At 40.5% G+C, this 18,452-nt stretch overlaps 1 protein-coding gene across 16 annotated transcripts in view; it reads left to right on the forward strand.

The window, feature by feature from the left end:
* Positions 1-18,452, forward strand: part of DLG2 (discs large MAGUK scaffold protein 2) — a 1,558,615-nt gene that overhangs the window by 1,221,150 nt on the left and 319,013 nt on the right. For all 16 annotated transcript variants that reach the window (XM_075061772.1, XM_075061757.1, XM_075061758.1 and 13 more), the window contains one exon: positions 10,874-11,030. In XM_075061772.1, the coding sequence (XP_074917873.1) occupies positions 10,874-11,030 (157 nt within the window). The remainder of the gene's footprint in view (positions 1-10,873; positions 11,031-18,452) is intronic.

Here is an 18,452-nt window from a genome sequence, read left to right on the forward strand (position 1 = left end):
GATTTGTAAAGAACACATCATACCACACCAACCTAATTTTCTTCTTTGACAGTGTTACTGGACTAGTGGATGGGAGGATAAAACTGTAAATGTTTTATACCTTCATGTTAGTAAGGCTTTTTTGATACAGACCCACATGACAGTCTCATAAGCAAAGTAGGGAGATGTGGTCTAGATGAAATAACTAAAAGGTGCAAAATTGGTTGAAAGACTGTAGTCAGAGTAGTTATTACTATTCACTGCCAAACGGGGAGTATGCATCTAATGGATCCCATGTGGGTTTGTCCTGGATCCAACAATATTTGATATTTTTATTAATAAATTGGATGATGGAATGGAGAGTATGTTTTTAAAATTTCAGATGATGCCAAGATGGAGGAGTTTACAGGCCCTTTGGAGGTTAGGATTAGAATTCAAAATGACCTTGAAAAATTGGAGAAATGGTCTGAAATCAACAAGATGAAATTTTAAAAAGACAAGTGCAAAATTCTACACTTAGGGAGGAAAAATCAAATGCACAACTACAAAATGGTAAATAACTGGGTAGGCACTAATACTACTGAAAAGGATCTGGGGGTTATAGTGGATCACAGATTGAATATGAGTCAACAGTGGGATACTGGGCTCAATGGACTTTTGGTCTGCTCCATATGGCCATTCTTAATTTCTTATGTTCATGGTTGTGGTTTGGAAATAATATCAGTCTGTCTGCATGAACTTTCAGCCAATTGCAAAATCCTCTGTATCAGCCATGCAAAAAGCTTGGAAAGGAGAAGGGAGGTCCATTCTGCTAACTCCACCTCTCTGGGATGGGCTCAGCCACTGTCACTCTAATTGTGGGGTGAAGCCATTACGAACACTGTACTCTGTTGTATGTAGGTATGACGTTATACTGATTTTTATGGTGACTTCATTTTTGAACCTCAAAATACTCAAAAAACATCTTGGGTAATACGGCCTAAAACATTAAATCAATCTGTCAATCACTCCGTCAGGGTTTCTACTAGAATCCTAGCTTCAACCAATGAGACACCAGCATAACACAAGTTATATTAAATGATGTGCACATGAAGTACTTTGGCTTAAGTGCATGTAATCATTTCTCTGTCTCTTGGGCAGCCCCACTGACATTAAAGTTCTTCTATTTTGCCCTTGTGAGAGGAGTTCAGTCTCCACCAGTGGCCCCTGTTTGCTACTCATAGCTTGAAAAATAAAGGTGAGTGGGAAGGAATACTGCCATATGATTTAAACACCTTATACATCTCACACTGGAGTTTTTGTTTGTGCTTTGAAAGGTGAAGCTGATCTGTTTTCACCACCAAGCCTGATCTTTATCTTAAATACTGCTATGTCTGCTGGATTCTGGAAAACTGACCAAATCAGTATGAAGTCATGCATTTGCGACCAAGAAATGCCAAAATTGCAGGAATCAAATGAGTAAGAGTAAAGAACTCATTACAAGCATAATGAATAGATACAGTAGATAAGATGAACTTTCTAAATGTTACACAGTAAATTATTATGGCACAAATGGCTGGATGGTCTAACAGTTTGTATGTGAGAAGCTGTGTATTTAATAAAATGGAACCCAAACAGCAAAATAATGATCATTTTCCTATGCTACTTTTTAGTGTATATTAATGCAACAAGAATGTCCCACACTCCAGCGGCTCTAGGCACCAGCAAGGCAAGCACCTGTTTGGGGCAGCCCATTTGCAGGGGCGGCAGGGACAGCATGGGACCTGAGAACCAACAGGGGGCTCTGGGAGCTGTAGTTCCTTGGTTAGCTCCCTGCCTATAGAGCTAGCCCTGGAGCAGGAAAAGAACTACATTTCCCAGCATTCCCTTGGACACTACCAACTGGAAAGGAAGGAGGGGGACCTCTTGCGGCAGCCTGCTGTGAGTGGAGAGTTGCACTGTGAAGGGTAGGGAGACCGTATTTTAACGTTCAAAAAACAGGACACTCCACGGGGAGGGAGGGTAGCTCCACCCTGCCACCATCCACTGTAAGTTGCTGTAGAAAAAGTAGGATAAAATTGAGTAAGAAATGCTTCCCAGTGGTTATTAAAGCTGGAATTACTATTTTCAACCGCCATTGCCTTTTTTTTGTTAGTTTGTTTAAAAGGAAGACAGTGGTATTGCATTGGCAAATTCCCCATAGAAAGAAAGAGTGGAACAAAAAAATAATAAAGGCACCTCAACTTTTCCTCATTTATGTAGGACAGTCTTATAATATGTATCCAGAGATCCTCCAATCACACAAGCTGAAAATTGTTCCACTTTACTGCAGCTCTGTAACCATATGGGAACCAATCCTGTCTGTGTTTTGTGCACATCCAAAATTCCTGCTGAATAACCTGCCCTGCGAAAGTTGCGCGAGTTACCAGTCACCCAGGCCGACGGAAGGAGGTGCAGGGCTGGGGCATGGGGATAGACGCCTCAGAGGTGGAGGCTGCAGAGCTAGATGATGCGGTGGGGCACTGCGTATTTGTCGGGGAAGAGAGGAGCCCAGTCATGGCGGGGTGCGGGGGGACACTCGGTCGGGGGGGAAGGGAAGCACAAGGCTGGGCAGCAAGGGGTGCGGAGGAGCCGGCGCTGGAGCGGGGGGTAGCCAAAATTTTTTTTGCTTGGGGCAGCAAAAAACTTAGAGCCGGCCCTGCCCACACTTTATCAAAACATTTGTCCAGTGTAGGAATACCACAGTTACAGTGCTGGGCTGCAATAATGAATCTGGCAGCAATTAGTAAGAAGGTGGTTTATCTTGTTTGTATTTTAGTAGTATTCAGAGGTCCCAGTCAATGAAGCTGATGAATTGGAAGAGGAGGGCTGGAGAAAGAGATAACAGTAAAATGAACACATCAAGCAAAACGACCAGCAGGCCCACCTTGCCACCTGCCTAACCATTGTTAAACTGCAGTGTTTTGTAAGCATTGTAGAAGAGGGATATGAAGAAGAAAGATGGTGGCTTTTCAGCTTTTGATGGGGCATTCATGTCAGACAAAAGGGTGAAAAAAAGAGGAAAGATAATTTAAGGGAGAAGTGAACAAAATGGTGACAGAAACTGGCATTGCCAGTAGAGCAAAGGCAAGAGGTTCATATAGTGAGAAAATACTAGACTGGATAACAGGGGCACTAAATTACAGTAGAACAGAAGTATAAATGATATAAAGGAAACTTTTATACTTAAGTTTCCCTTCATCGGGACTTTGATATTTTTTACATACCTATATATCTATATTTCATGTCAAAGCTGCAACCTTTATAAATTTTAAATTGTTCTCTCATACTGAGTTAGACGTTATAAACATCTTACATACTGACACAGTCTCACTTTATCCTGGGTTTCCATGTTAAGGTGAATGCTATCTCAATTTGAATGACCTTTTTCAGGTCTTTCCTGTGTTGGTCCTCTTTGTCTATCTGAAATAAAAGTGCAAAATGATTTATTAAAATTTGCTAAAGCAGGAAAATAGGTGAAATAAAATTGGAATTATTATGTCGAAAGGGTTGGCAGTCTGAAATTAACCAGCTGAGGCCATCTGGCCGTTGACTATATGAAGACAGACCCCTATGCCTGCATGGAGTCCCATTGACCCTGCTTTGAGTAGTGAATTATTTAAGGAAGGCAGTATGATGTAGTGGTTAAGTGCACTAGACTTGGGCACATGAGACTGGGGCTTCTAGTCTCAGGCCTGCCACTGTTTCACCTTGGGCAAGTAATTGTACCTCTGTTTTCTCTTTCAACCCTTTCCTCTCTTGTCTATTTAGATTATAAATTTTCTTGGGAAGGGACTGTCACTCACTATGTGCCTGCCACAACAGGACCTTGATTTTGGTTAGGGCCTCTAAGTGTTAACTGTGATACAAATAACAATATAATAATTAATCTCCTCATGGGTTTTCTGTGGTGGTCATCACCATAGTATCTGAGTGTCTCATATATTAATGGATGGGTCCTCTCAATACAATTGTGAGATAAGTGAATTATTTACAAACAGGAACTGAGGTACAGAGAGATCAAGCACAAATTTCTCAGAAGTCTCTACTAATTTGGGGGACCTTGTTGATTAATGTCCACCACGCTACGCCTAGGTAGGGTTGCCAAGCCTACAGGATTGGGCTGGAGTCTCCAGGAATTAAAGATTAATCTTTAATTTAAGTTTCTGTCATGTGATGAAATGTCCAGGAATACATCCAACCAAAATTGGCAGCCCTAGGCCTGGGGCTAGTTTTTAGTTTTTTTAATACCTTAAACATAATACCATAGTTTTTAGTGTTTTTAATGCCTCTTTGACTGTTTCAAACACTGTAATTAACTAACTAATCCTCTCAACGCTCCTGAGAGGTAGGTAGATAAGTACTATTACAAGATATTATTTCAGAGAAAATACTGAAATTGGTGATACACAAAGCTTGCAGCCAAATGCACAAAATAAGCAAATTAAAAACAGAGAAGCATTTTTTCCACTAAGTTTTTTTCAGTTACAGTCATCCTTAGAAGTTACTTATGTTCATAACAGTACATATATCTTGCCGTTTTTTTAATCTCTGGTTTTTAATCCATACTTGTTATGAATTTATGTACCTATGATAAGTAAAATTTTGAGGACTCCTAGATTTTTGAGCATCATTCTGTTAGCTACAATAAGAGACTAATATTTTGTTTGCAAGATGGTAGATACAAATCTTGCAGATAGAAGTGTTGGTGCCTCTTTAATAGAAAAACAAAAGTGAAAAAAAAAATTAAAAGAAAACAAGTTTGCCCTGATATTTATTTGTCTCTTTATACCAAAACCATGACTTACCTTGTAAGAGTGAAAAATTGTTTTGTTATGCAGGGTAAAATTTTTAGAAGCACCCATTGGAATTTATGCGCCTAAATTATTTGGACACTTTTGAAAATTTTCCAGTAGCATTTTATTACTATATACTTATTGCACAATATTCATTTAATAATATCTAGCTCTGCAAATTTGTGCAGTGCTTTATGGAACATATACATATGACACATTCCCTGTTGTGAAGACCTAGTCTATCTTTTAGGCGATCAGAATAGACACGTTTATAACTCAGTGGAAGAAATGCTTTGGATCACTTATGAGCATTACAACTCTTTGCTTGGCTGTTCCTCCCCATCATGATTTCTATCTTGTTATGTCTTTGTTTCCTCCCTTCGTCTCTGCTCCTCTCGTCTTTTCCTTCTTTTTCCCTTTTCTTTTCTTTGTTGTCTCTCCTATCTACACCCCTTTATCCAATTCTCTCTTTTCAGTCCTTCATTTCCTCTCTCTCTCTCTCTCTCTCTCTCTCTCTCTCTCTCTCTCGTTTTATGGTTCCTTCTCTCAGATTGTGATTTTTTTCTCTTCATTCTCCCTGCCTAATTCATGGTTGGTGTCTAAGCTGCTCTGCTCTATCTGTATTCTGGTACAAAGCAACAGCAGAGCAGAGAACATACATAAGTGCTAAGAGGCTGCACTGGCACCTAGAAGCACACTTTCAGCTGCATTTATCTAAAAAAAAATACTTAAATGTGCTATCTAACTGAAAAGAGAGAGGAGGAGGGAATGTATTTCAAAAACATTGAAAAATCAGTGTCTGAGCTTTTGAGTGTGCCTTCGCAATAGCTGGATAGCCCCATCTAGTGTCTGAATATAGTAAGATTTTTAAAAATCAGTCCATTACTTGAAATTACTATCCCTTGCTTTGCTTTGGTGGTTGTGTTTCTGCAGCCAAACAGTACTTTCTACTCGGCTTGTTTACTATAAGAAACATTTCTAAACTGCTGTTTATTATTTCCATTCATTAAAAATCCATTAAGCTTATTGTATATTTACCAGCACAATATCCTCTTGACTTGTTTCATTTTTTGAGGATCTCCATTACTTAACATAAAGCAAATACCTGCATGCCACTCAGTTCTATTTGAATTTTGTTCTTATAAAATATTAATAGAAGAGAGGGAGAGAAGTTTTCCTATTGTCATTTTCCAGATGTTCTCCTAGTCCCCCTTGGACCATGACAACTGAAGCTCCTGTTCCCAGTTATCTTTAATCAACATTTCAAAAGAAGATTACTCTAAATTGAGCAATTTATATGCCAGATGAATAGCTAAATATGCCAGAAGCCAACCTTTACTCCCTCCGTGTTTAACTCTTTCTTTGGAATTCAACTAAAGTGTTGTTAGACTTGTCCCTTCCCACGTTATTAGCAACAGATAATCTCAAGCACATATTAAAACATAATACCTACTTGGTGCCTGGAATGTGGTCTGATGGTTAAAGCATAGAACTGAATTTAAGGTTTAAGGTTCAGTTTCCAGTTCTGTGACCAGCTCATTTGTGTGTTTATTTGGGTAAGTGGCCCAGTCTTCTTCTGCCTCAGTTTATCTACTTCTGGGGAGTTGCTGTGAGGTTTAATTTATTATTGTTATAAAAGTGCTTTGCTGTCCTCAGATAAAAAACGATGTGTAGGTGCCATGTATTGTTGTTTACTAAATCCATAATATCTACCAATTACTTGTGATATCTGAAAACTGGTTCGTGTCCTTCATTTCCCATGATTTTTCTGATATCAGTATTACCAGTGAATTTCCCCAAAGTAAAGTGCATTATTATTGAGCCCTTCTCTGCGAGATGCACTGAAATGGAACAAAATGGATTGCGTGAAAGACTGGGAGCCAAGAACTCCTGTGTTCTAATCACAGCTCCTGACATTTTACCCATCACTGTTTGAGCTTCCTCAGAAGATAATCACCCAAGAGCAGAATGTGAATTGTGCTGTCAAGAGGTCAGAATTACAAAACAGTGCTGTCAGGGTTTCAGTCACAAAGCTGCTGACTTGGTCAGATGGTATTGATTATTTACAGAGCCAACTTTTTGTCAAACTGTATAGCTTAGTAGCCAGTAAATACCCAGCTGCATTGACCTATTTTGGCTATAGTGTTGGGTGTTCATGTTTGGATCCCCAAGCTGCCTGTCATATACGGTAATACTAAACTGAACATGGACTATGAGTCTGATTTCTCACCTGGATGATGTTTGTTCAGCTTTACTGCATTTTTTCAATGTTAAATGTCCAAGTAAATAATAATACCTAGCTCTTATATAGTGTTTTTAATCAGTAGATCTGTAAGTGCTTTACAAAGGAAGTAAACATCATTATTCCTGTTTTACAGATTGGGAAACTGAGGCACAGAGAGTTGAAATAAGTTGTCCATGATAACCAAGTAGGACCAGAGTTAGAGTTGGGACTAGAGCGCTGGTCTTCCGAGGCCTAATCCAGTGTTCTAACCATTAGCCAACACTACCTGTATAAATACTTGATTTCTCAATCCATTTAAACCCAGAAGACCTGAATTATGTTAAATCTGACCTTCATGTGCCCATGGTAGTTCTAAATTCATTGCTATGTAACAAATGAATGGCAGCCACCCAAGAGAGAAAACCTTTATCTTCTTGTTTGTTAGAAATACTTGACCTTTTGTATATAAACAATCCCCAGGATATACAAAAACTGAACAATATGTAGCTTTCCCCAGAGCTGTTTTGTGACCTGTTCTCTTACTACCCAGTATAAAGAAAGAGATGGAAATTGGGAGGTGGCGTAAAGCATGATTAATACCTCCCAGTAAGGTTTCAGTTTCCTTTATACAATAACCTTACAAAAAATGCTCCTTTGTTTTTGTCTGTTTTTAAAAATCAAACACAAGAATCAATCAGCAGGGAGACAGTTTACTTGAAAATTATTATGAGACTAAGGTCACCATCTGAGTGTCAATAATGGGTCTTTACTCAGGCAAACACCCACTAATTTCAATAGGAGTTCATTTGTAAAGACTGAGGCCCTGATTCTGCAGTCACATCAACATTTACGTAACATGACTCACTGAAGTAGTCCCATTGACTCCAGTGGAATTACACACATGAGTAAAGCTAAGTACATATTTCAATGTTTGCGGGACTAGGGACAAATTGTAGCCTTCATGCTTTGAACTGGTGGTTTTGGTATATTAGGATCTGAAAATGTTTGAGGACCAATCAGGTAGCAGATTAAGTGTATTAGGAGGTTTTGGAAGGAGATGCTTCCATACACTTTTACAAATTTAGTTGTCCGCAGGATTGAAAATTTGTTTCTATTGCAGTACATTGAAAAGCATATCACAATTCTAGCCTTAAATTTAGTTTAGCAGCTAGTACAAGGGAGCAAGCAATTACATGAGGATGAACAAATGCAGCAGGCTTTAGGCAAGCTACAGTGTGGACAGTATGGACAGTGACTAACTTGCTACTGTGTTGCAGGCAGCCTTTAGGCTTAATGTTTAGGTGAGTCACAGAGCGACTGGACAGCTCAGAGGACTGTTAAAGGGATTTAGAGCCTTTCACCTGCAAACACTACCTGTTCAGTCGTGTGACGGTGTACCTGACCCTCTGAGACCCCCTGCTGGAGGCCTTGTGACCCTGCCACACCCCGCCCCAGAAAAGGGCAGTGGAGAGGGACCTCGAAGCTGCCTACAATGGCTGTGTTGGACACAGCCAATCAGGGCCCAGCAGGCTAGGATTACCAGAGCGGCAGGGCCAGAGTGAGAGCAGTTCTTTGCTGGAGCTGGAGGAGTGTGGAGGATGTACTTGGCTAGCTGAGGGAGCCACAGGACCTCAGACACAAGTGCTGACAGAAGCTGGAGGGAGCGAGAAGGAACCCTGGGTTGGATTCTGGAACTCAACCAGGACAAGGCCCTGAGGTAAGGGTGAAGAAGAGGTGGGGCTGTGGGGAAGTGGCCCAGGAAATCAGAGCAGCAGCACAGCTTAGATAAAGGATCATGGCAGACAGCTGCTATCTATAGTGTTCCTTGGATGGGACCCAGAGTAGTGGGTGGGGCTGGGCCCCTTCATCCCCCATTAACCACTGGGGAAGTGGCCTGGACTTAGAGGCACCCCAGAAGAGGAACTGAACCCTTTAGTGGCTCCGCAGCAGAGCCGAGGCCTGAAAGGCTCAGAGAGGGCGAAGACATTGCCTCCAGGAGGAAAGCCGTGGAGTACGGCTCGATACTAGGACTGAGACCATTGATAGACTACGGGACTAATTGAGAACCTAAGCTACAGGAGTGCTTCAGGGAGTGAAAGTGGAGGCTCACACGCACTTGACCAGGGGTCACTCATGAGAGATGAGTACACGCTATCAGAGATGGTAAACAGAGAATGTCAGTTTCCAGGCTGGTCAGTCTTGGACCTTTCTCCAGCTGCTTTAAAAGACTGATGGGAATAATTAACAGAAGTATTTGGTTTGCAGGCACGAGTTGCATTTCACAATATGGAAAGCAACTACTTCTTTCATAGAAGGAGTTGGGGGATTTGATGCTTCATTTCCCCTTTTATATCCTACAATATTGCTGATGTAATATCAAGAAAATACATTTTAAAAAGTCACCAATTAGGCTTAGGAATCCCTACAAGTGTATTCTGCAGTTTTAGGGGCTATTTTATCTGAAGGGAAGGTGGAGGTAGGAGATCTCTGAAATAGATATTTTGATCCTTTATAAATCAGAGGCTCTGAAACCATGGTTCATGGCCATCTGGGGAGAAGTGGCTGATCACACGGTGTTTTCAATTGAGAGAGATTGGACAGATGGGGAAGAGCAAAAGTAGACAGTAGATAAAATTTTCAAAAGCGCCTAAGTGCCTTAGAAGTCCCCTCTGAGAAGGGACTTAGGCTGTGAAATTACTAAGATGCTTTTGAAAATGTTATTCAATGTGATGAATATTTTTCATAAAGAGCAAGACACCTATTGCACTGAAGACAGATTTTGCCTCTGGAGGTTAGGGAGTCACACATGGGAGGGGAGGTTATTCACAAAATAATCTCTCCACTAAAATATGAACCACACTGTGGAACAATTTCAGAACTCACGTAATGTTGTTCCAAAACCCCAAGAGCGTGAAGCTTTTATGAAAATGTATTATCATCCATAAACTGGATGCACTGTATTTGTTGTAGATAATATTGGGTACAACTATCTGGAAGATACATTTTATTTTTCAATCAAATGTTAGGTAGACTTTTTTTAAGGAATGGAGTTCTGGACTGGGAAATAGGAGACATAGATTCTAGTTCTGACTCTGGCCTGCTGTGTGTCATTTCACTGCACTGTGCCTCAGTTTCCCCCTCTGTAAAATAGGGATAATGATAGTAACCTCCTTTGTAAAGTACTCTGAGCTCTGCTCATTGAAAGTGCTATATAAGAGCTAGGTATTATTGATCATGTAATTTTGAGCAACTTCTGAAAACAATAAAAATACCCATGGTGCCCTTGGGTGATAAAGCAGTTATGTGTGCCCATAGATGTGTATTCCTGACAAGGTCAAACTAGACTTTCGTGTAAGATTCTCTGCTTTGAACTTGGTGATATTAAACACTGATGTTACTTGATCCAGCTAGGGCAGAGTTGGAAGAGCTTCCCTTTGTATCTACTGTGTTTTTTCTCTGTTTGTTTTTAAAGTTGTTTTTAGCATGACCCAGAGCATAAAAGATGACCTGCTATAAAAATGTAGATTGTTTGTTTACCAATGCTATATATGGTATTGGTGTAAATAAATGTGTCAAATGCCTTAAAATGTCCTATCACAGAAATCCACCATTTAACTTAGTTAAATCCATTACAATAGGGTAAATTAATAGGTGGAAATGTTCAGCTGTCTTGAAAAAATAAAAAATAGGACACTATGCATGTTCCCCAGCGAATACACCTATCTCATTTATCAAATGGGTTTATTAGGTAGTAGCCTGCTCTTTTGTCTTAAAGAAAAAGTAGTGTGACAGAGATGCTAAGTGGTGCATGTACACTATCTGAATGGGTAAACAAAGCCATTTTGTTTCTATACAGAGAGCCTCGGAAAGTCATCCTTCACAAAGGCTCCACAGGACTTGGTTTTAACATTGTGGGAGGAGAAGATGGGGAAGGCATTTTCATATCCTTCATCCTAGCAGGTGGTCCAGCGGATCTCAGTGGAGAGCTGCAGAGAGGAGATCAACTTTTATCTGTAAGTATCTGTCATTTTTGCTGGCCCATTACTAGTTCTTGTTGGTTGTCTTTTCATGTGTTGGGAAAACATAACCTTGGCTTTTCATTCAATGTTTCACCCATAGAACAAAAGGCTGGACCCCCTTCTCAGGCCCAAATAGTACCTGGAAGGGATTAAAATGTTTGGAAGATTATATTTCCTTCTGTAGACCACATGACATACCTCACCATGTATTGTGAACAGCGTATGTTGTAAAAGATTTAGTAGCATTTTTTTGGGAAGGCCTGCATAACACACTCAGGGCTTTGCCACAATAGTCATGTTCTCATTCCAGATTCATGCTGTAAAGCTTTAGATCACATTGTGCTTGTGCATGTGTGAACATATATCCATCTTTTTATAACATCCTATATAAAACTAATAACCCTGCGGTCCCATGGATTGGGAAGATGACAGACATGAGTGGACAAGATTTTCAAACCAGCCCAATGCCCCTTTAGACATTCAGGCTTTGTCTACATTACAAGCTAGGGGGTTACACACACTTGTTCCAGCTCTCATCAAGCTAGCATGAGTATAAATAGCAGTTTAGCCACAGCAGCATCGGTATTGGCAGCAAAGACATGGGTTAGCTGTCCAGACTACAAACCATCCCATACCCCATGACTTGACATGGCTAAGCTGTGCCTCCGTTGCCATTACCTGTGCCATGACGGCTATGTTGCTATTTATACTCATTCTAGCTTGTTGTGAGTGTATGTATATGGGAGTATGGGAAATCACACCCCTAGCTCACAGTTTAGATGTAGTCTCAAATAAGGGCCCAACTTTCAAAAGCTTTCAAAAGCTCATTGTGACACTTATGGCTAGATGTTCAAATAAAGCTCTCAGCATATTAAGGTGCGAAGTTATTCTGAAAATCTATCCAAGCATGTAAAATGAGCTGCTGGGTGCTGGACACGTTTGGAAGCCTGGCCCTTATTTAGGTTCTAAAATACAACTGAGCTCTTTTGAAAACCTGCCCACTTATTCTAAAATTCTGGCCACAGTTGTGGGTGTTGAATACTCAGTGTTGTCATTTATAGTTTGCTCATCTCTGCTGCTTGAACTGGGATTGCCGCACCAAGGGCTTAAAATTGCATGTTTGTTTGTGACAATATAATCTAGTCTTATAGAATGTTATGTTTTCACTTTGTGAACATTTTAGGTAAAATTTTTGAAAGTGTTGATCAATAAGACTCAGTTCCTAAGTCACTTAGGTTCTTTAACCTTTTTTAACCAATAGTCAATAATACAATTTTTATTTTATGATTTATACAGTGGGTCAAATTTGCCCTCAGATAGGTGTGTGCATCTTTTTCAGAGGGTAGGCTCTCACCTGGTATATTTTAGTACTATGCTATGACTGTTTTTCTAAAGTTGTGAGTGGCATCCTACAAAGGCACTTTTCATCCTTCATTGTTTGAATGAGCAATGAGGTAATGTGCAGCTGCCTGTGAGTGCTCAGAGTGCAAAAAAAGAGAGGGTACCTTGTAACATACTTCTGTTCCTTGCAAGCTACAAAGGCAACTTTCGTTATTCACAGTTTAACACTGTGTCTGGTTGATTAACAGCACTTTATTATACACTGTCTGTTCTTTGGCCAGCTCAGCTCCATGTGTACAGATCAGCATCTTCTCAGAAAAGATCGCTTGGCTAGCAGTGTCCTTTTCCTTCCCTGTTGTTCCACTCTTTAACATGCTCATGTGAGTGCAACTATAGAAAGGCCTAGTAATCAAATATTTTACATTGAGTATCATAATGTGCTTTCTTTCTCCTTCATACGCTTCTTCCAAACAGGATAGGCAGAGGCAGAGAGAGCTTCTATCTTTTCTTTTTCCTCCTTTGGGGGAAGAAGTATTGGGATTTGGCAGCCTAGACTACGTGCGCCATCTAGTGTATGTTGAGCTAATGAGCAAATTTCCAATATAAGAAAAGGTTCAGCTACATCATGTTCATTATTTCTGTGCTGTAATGAATTCGATGGTAACTCTGCAATTCATTTTCAGTTTTTTAATGGATAAAAGGTTCTGTAGCCTTAGGCTATATTTTGCATACATAGTCTCATTAGCATCTTTGTAGTTCTCTTTCATGTATATATTGATAGTGTGCAATTAAGAAATAGAGGGTTTATGTTTCAAAGTGTGCACAATAATTGAACATATGATTGGAGTGTTCTGCACAAAGAGGATTTTAAATCACAGTCAAACTTTCCATAAAGTATCCTCCTAGAATAGTTGATCATATGATATAATGAAGATATATTGTGCGATCCCAGGGCCTGATTTTATGTAAATCTAAAATTTTATTTGGCCCTCATCACTATGGTGAGCCTGTAAGGGTGATTGATCTATCTCACATACTTTATACAGCCTCATTACAGTAGTACCTGAGTATGGTACTTTATTGTCCTTAGTTTAAACTCGCAGTACCCCTGTGAGGGAGGGAAGTGCTATTATCCCCATTTTACACATGGAGAACTGAGGCACAGACAAAGTGACTAGCCCAAGATCACCCAAGAAGCTGGTGGCAGAGTGGGGAATTTAACTCAGGTCTCTAGAGTTCCAGGCTAGCTCCCTGATCACTGAATCATCTTTCCTCTCAGTTTTGTCAGTGCGATTTTTCTGGACTTCAGTGGGAATACCATGCAAACCATTCTGGCAAAATCTAGTTAGAGCTAGCAGGTATAGGAATCTTTGTTCCTTTATTACTTGTATGAATTTGTAATAGATGATAAAAAGGAGCAGGGCCAGCCTTTGTGGATAGCTGACATATCCTGATGGTACCAGGCAAATGAATGTTGAACAATTAAAGGGAGATCATCTTGAACATACCATGATTATGATTTATAGGCAAATAGTGCTTGTTGTACAGAAGGATCCCAAATGCTTTGCGAATTATTATATAATGTCATGTTGTGTATAAATGAAGACAGTTTTATCCAGTTGGAACTGCTGGGGGATTTAAATAGTCAAAATGTAATTATCCAACTTGGAAATAGGCCAGGGCGTGATATTCTGCAGAGTGAGGACAGTGGAAGCTATTTGATTGTTTGTTGACCTGAAGTGGTCATAGTGTTATACTTCATCATCGCATCAATTGAAAAAATGTAACCTTCTTTCAGTAAGTAGGTTGATTTTTGGTTCCTTACAGTTTTTTCAGTGTCTCTTTTTTTCTTTTGGATCTCTTATCTGTTCATGTTGTCTAAACATCTCTGTGTGCTCCCTTTTCTGTTTTCTTTGGGGCTTTGGGGGAAATGGTATGTTCTTCCCTCAAGTTAGCTAGCATGTAGAAAGTAACATGAGGTGAAATCCCAGTGAAGACAGGGCAGTTTGTAGTTTAACACAATTTAGCAGGTCAAGGTAATGGCAATGGGGAAGCCTAGGGAAGCCTAGGATTTTACCTTGTGTTATTTACCATGTCTTAGCTAACATCATAAACAAACCCATTCAGTGTCTGTTACAGATTCCCACTGGTATATATTCTGTCCACCAGGAGTCAAGTTCCTGCTACATAAAGTATGCTTAAAGTTACATTCAGAAGGGAGTTTCAAATACCATATGGTGTTCACAAAACAGAACTGGAATTCATAAGATGACACAGATGTTCCCTCCAGCCTGTCACAGGGGATAATAGCACTTCCCTACCTTGTGAGGATAAATGCATTAAAGACTGTGAGATAGAGGCCGTATAAGTATCTACGGTAGATATGTTGTAGTTTTACAAGCAGTCCTGTTGCTGTCAGAAAGACCGAAATAAACTGAAAAAGTATAAAGAAGAAATATTTTTTCTCTAATCAGTGACAATCATTTTACTTGTATCAAGAACAGGTGAAAACTTTCAGGCAGATTTGCGAGTGCGCTGACTTTACAATTTGGAAGACATCCACTCCCAATGTAGCTGAGTTTTGCACATGTTGAAAGATTCATGCAAATTGATAATGATTTCCAGCCTACTGCTCTTTTAGTTTAATGATGCTGGCAAGCCCTGGATACATTTATTTAACCTTCACAAAATTTGCAAGTTTTTAATAGCACTTTGCCATTGAGATTCAGGCTTATTCATTAGTCATATCTCAACTAGATCATTGTCACAGTTTCTTGGTTGCCCTTCCTGGTTCATCTGTCATAAGTTTCCAGTCTATTTAAATTTTCATGGCACATTTGTTCCATAGCTCTGTATTATCTTGTCACCCTTTGCTGTAATTGCATTGGCTCTCCATGCATCTAAGGATCAGATTTAAATTATTGGTATTAGCTTTTACAGTACTTAACACTTCAGTCCTCTTATATTTACATAGTTTAATTCAAATATGAAAGCAAATAAAACTCATGGTGGGAATATGTAGCTGGATCTCGTTACTAAGATCCTGTTCCAACCATACTTGCTGCTTTCTTGGCCATGTGAGACAAACAGAACTCCTATAGCATAAGCAACACAAGGTCACAAGTAGGGTTTTTAGTTCTCACTGACTTTAAAAAAACTGCCATAAACATGTAAATGTTAGTTAAATGTATTTTCTGTTTGGTTAGCTATATTATCTGGGAGCCTTTCCCAGTATGGTCTGTTCACAACTTCTGCACATCAGGCACAACTCAGAAAAGTATCTTTGACATTTATATTTATTTTTAAATAGACTTAAATATTAGGCTGTGATGCTGCAGCCGTGGAATTTTTAAATTTGATTTCTGTGTGTTTCACAGCAACCTTGCTCAGAAGCACCTGTTAAACATATCACCATTGCTTTGGCATTCACTTGGTGTACAAGTAGTTGATTTGTTCATTCAGCAGCATGGGATGGGAATTATTACCAAATTAGACTTAATGTATTTCCCCAGGCAATCATAAAGCAAGGCAGCGCTGAGTGACTTAGTCTCAAAAATAGCTATTATAAATCCATTCCTCCGTACTCAAACCAAGAAAAGTTCTTGCCGAACTGCATAAGCCACTTCCAGAGGTGACTGATATTAGACCATTGGCTGATGCAGGATCCCCCTTTCCCAGTATTCTGAGGGTATGTCTACACTACGGGATTATTCCGATTTTACATAAACTGGTTTTCTAAAATAGATTGTATAAAGTCGCGTGCACATGGCCACACTAAGCACATTAATTTGGCGGTGTGCATCCGTGTATTGAGGCTAGTGTCGATTTCCAGAGCATTGCGCTGTGGGTAGCTATCCCATAGCTATCCCATAGTTCCTGCGGTCACCCCCGCCCATTGGAATTCTGGGTTGAGATCCCAATGCATGATGGTGCAAAAACAGTGCCGCGGGTGATTCTGGGTAAATGTTGTCACTCATTCCTTCCTCCATGAAAGCAACGGCAGACAATCATTTCGCACCCTTTTTCCCTGGATTGCCCTGGCAGACACCATAGCATGGCAATCATAGAGCCCGTTTTGCCTTTTGTCACTATCACCGTATGTGTACTGGATGCCACTGACAGAGGTGGTACTGCAGCGCTACACAGCAGCATTCATTTGCCTTTGCATAATAGGTGAGATGGTTATCAGTCATTCTGTACTGTCTGCTGTGCTATTGTAAATTGGCAATAAGACGATGTTTATCTGTTGTCCTGTACTGTCTGCTGCTGTCATAGGTGCCCCCTGCTGAGGTCACAGTTTCTATCATGAAGATGGTTGCCAGCTATTCTGTACCACCTACTGCGAATGACCAGGAATCAGTCCTATTTTTACCCAGGTGCCCCAGGCTGGCCTCACCTGAGGCCAGCCAGGAGCACTTACGAGCTGAAGATGAGGACAGATAGCAGTCATATTGTACCGTCTGCACTGGGAAGCGGAGGAGAGCAGATACTGCTCTTCAGTGCCACAGCATCACGTCTACCAGCAGCATTGAGTAGACATAGGGTGACACTGAAAAAAGTTGAGAAACAATTTTTTTGCCTTTTCTTTCATGGGGGAGGGGGTAATTTGACAAGCTATACCCTGAACCACCCTGGATAATGTGTTTGATCCTACAAGCATTGGGAGCTCAGCCAAGAATGCAAATGCTTTACGAGACTGCTGGGGACTGTGGAATAGCTGGAGTCCTCAGTACCCCTTCCCTTCCTCCATGAGCATCCATTTGATTCTTTGGCTTTCCATTACGCTTGTCACGCATAGCCTGGAGATTTTTTTCAAATGCTTTGGCACTTTGTCCTCTGTAATGGAGCTCTGATAGAACAGATTTGTCTCCCCATACAGCGATCAGATCCAGCATCTCCTCCCGTAGGATGAGGGAGCCTCTTTTTTGGATTGGGACTGCATCACCACGGTCGTGCTGATCAGCATCCACGCTGGGCAAACAGGAAATGAAATTCAAAGTTCACGGAGCTTTTCTGCTACCTGGCATGCATATTCAAGTTCGATGCTGTCCAGAGCGGCACAATGGTGCACTGTGGGATAGCGCCCGGGAGCCAATACGTCGCTTTGCGGCCACACTACCCTAATCCGATATGAGTAACACTGATTTTAGCACTACTTCCTCTCATGGAGAGGAGTACAGAAACCGATTTAAAAAGAGCCTTTTTATTGATATAAAGGGCTCATTGTGTGGAAGGGTACAGCATTTAAATATTAATGCTGCTACAATCAAGTTTAAACACGTAGTGTAGACCAGGTCTAATACGTCCTAAGCACACTGTGGAAAAGATTATGCGGAACTGATGTTGGGTACGGGTGTTGAGCTACGTGGTCAAAGAAGGAAGGGTTGCAAGGTAGAGAGCGACTAGTAATGAATAGTCAGAGGAATGGAGGTTTGTGACCTGCTTCTTAACGTCTGCCTGAGGTTGCCACTACAGTCACGAGCTATCTCCAGACAGCTCAAGCCTCTCTCATGGATCATAACGGTTAGCAGATAGGAAGAAAGAATAGGATAGTCTGTTTTTGCAACAGATAAGGGTAAATAGCAGGCTTCCAAAGTATGAGACGAGACAGACAATAGGGCTGGTCAGTTTAGACAAGAAATGTCTAAGGAGAGATACCATAAAGCACCGGTTCTCACCAGGTGTCTGCCAAAAGAAAACTGGCTTGACCCACCTCCACAGGCCACACAGCCTGCCTGCGTTGGAAAGTGAAGAGTGGGAGGAGAAAGGCCAAACAAAAAGTTGCAGCATCATGTAGAGAGAGTGATCTTCCCTTGCCATCATCAATAGGATTGTATCCACAGCCAACTGGACTCCCACCAAAAATAGCAAAAGTTCCAACCACAATTCCGTTTTCTTTTCACAACAAAATAACCTGACTAAATCGAGTAAAAACTCACAAAATATCACTCTCCAAGAAACCCTTCACGCTTAAAAAAAAAAAAAGAAAAACGAAAAGAAAGGAAACAAAAATTACAGAAATCTGACAACAACAAAAGCTGCTGCAGAGTCTCATTGCAGTGGAATTATTTGTCA

This window comes from Chelonoidis abingdonii, chromosome 1 (genome assembly GCF_003597395.2).
Source record: "Chelonoidis abingdonii isolate Lonesome George chromosome 1, CheloAbing_2.0, whole genome shotgun sequence".
NCBI classification, from domain to species: domain Eukaryota; kingdom Metazoa; phylum Chordata; order Testudines; family Testudinidae; genus Chelonoidis; species Chelonoidis abingdonii.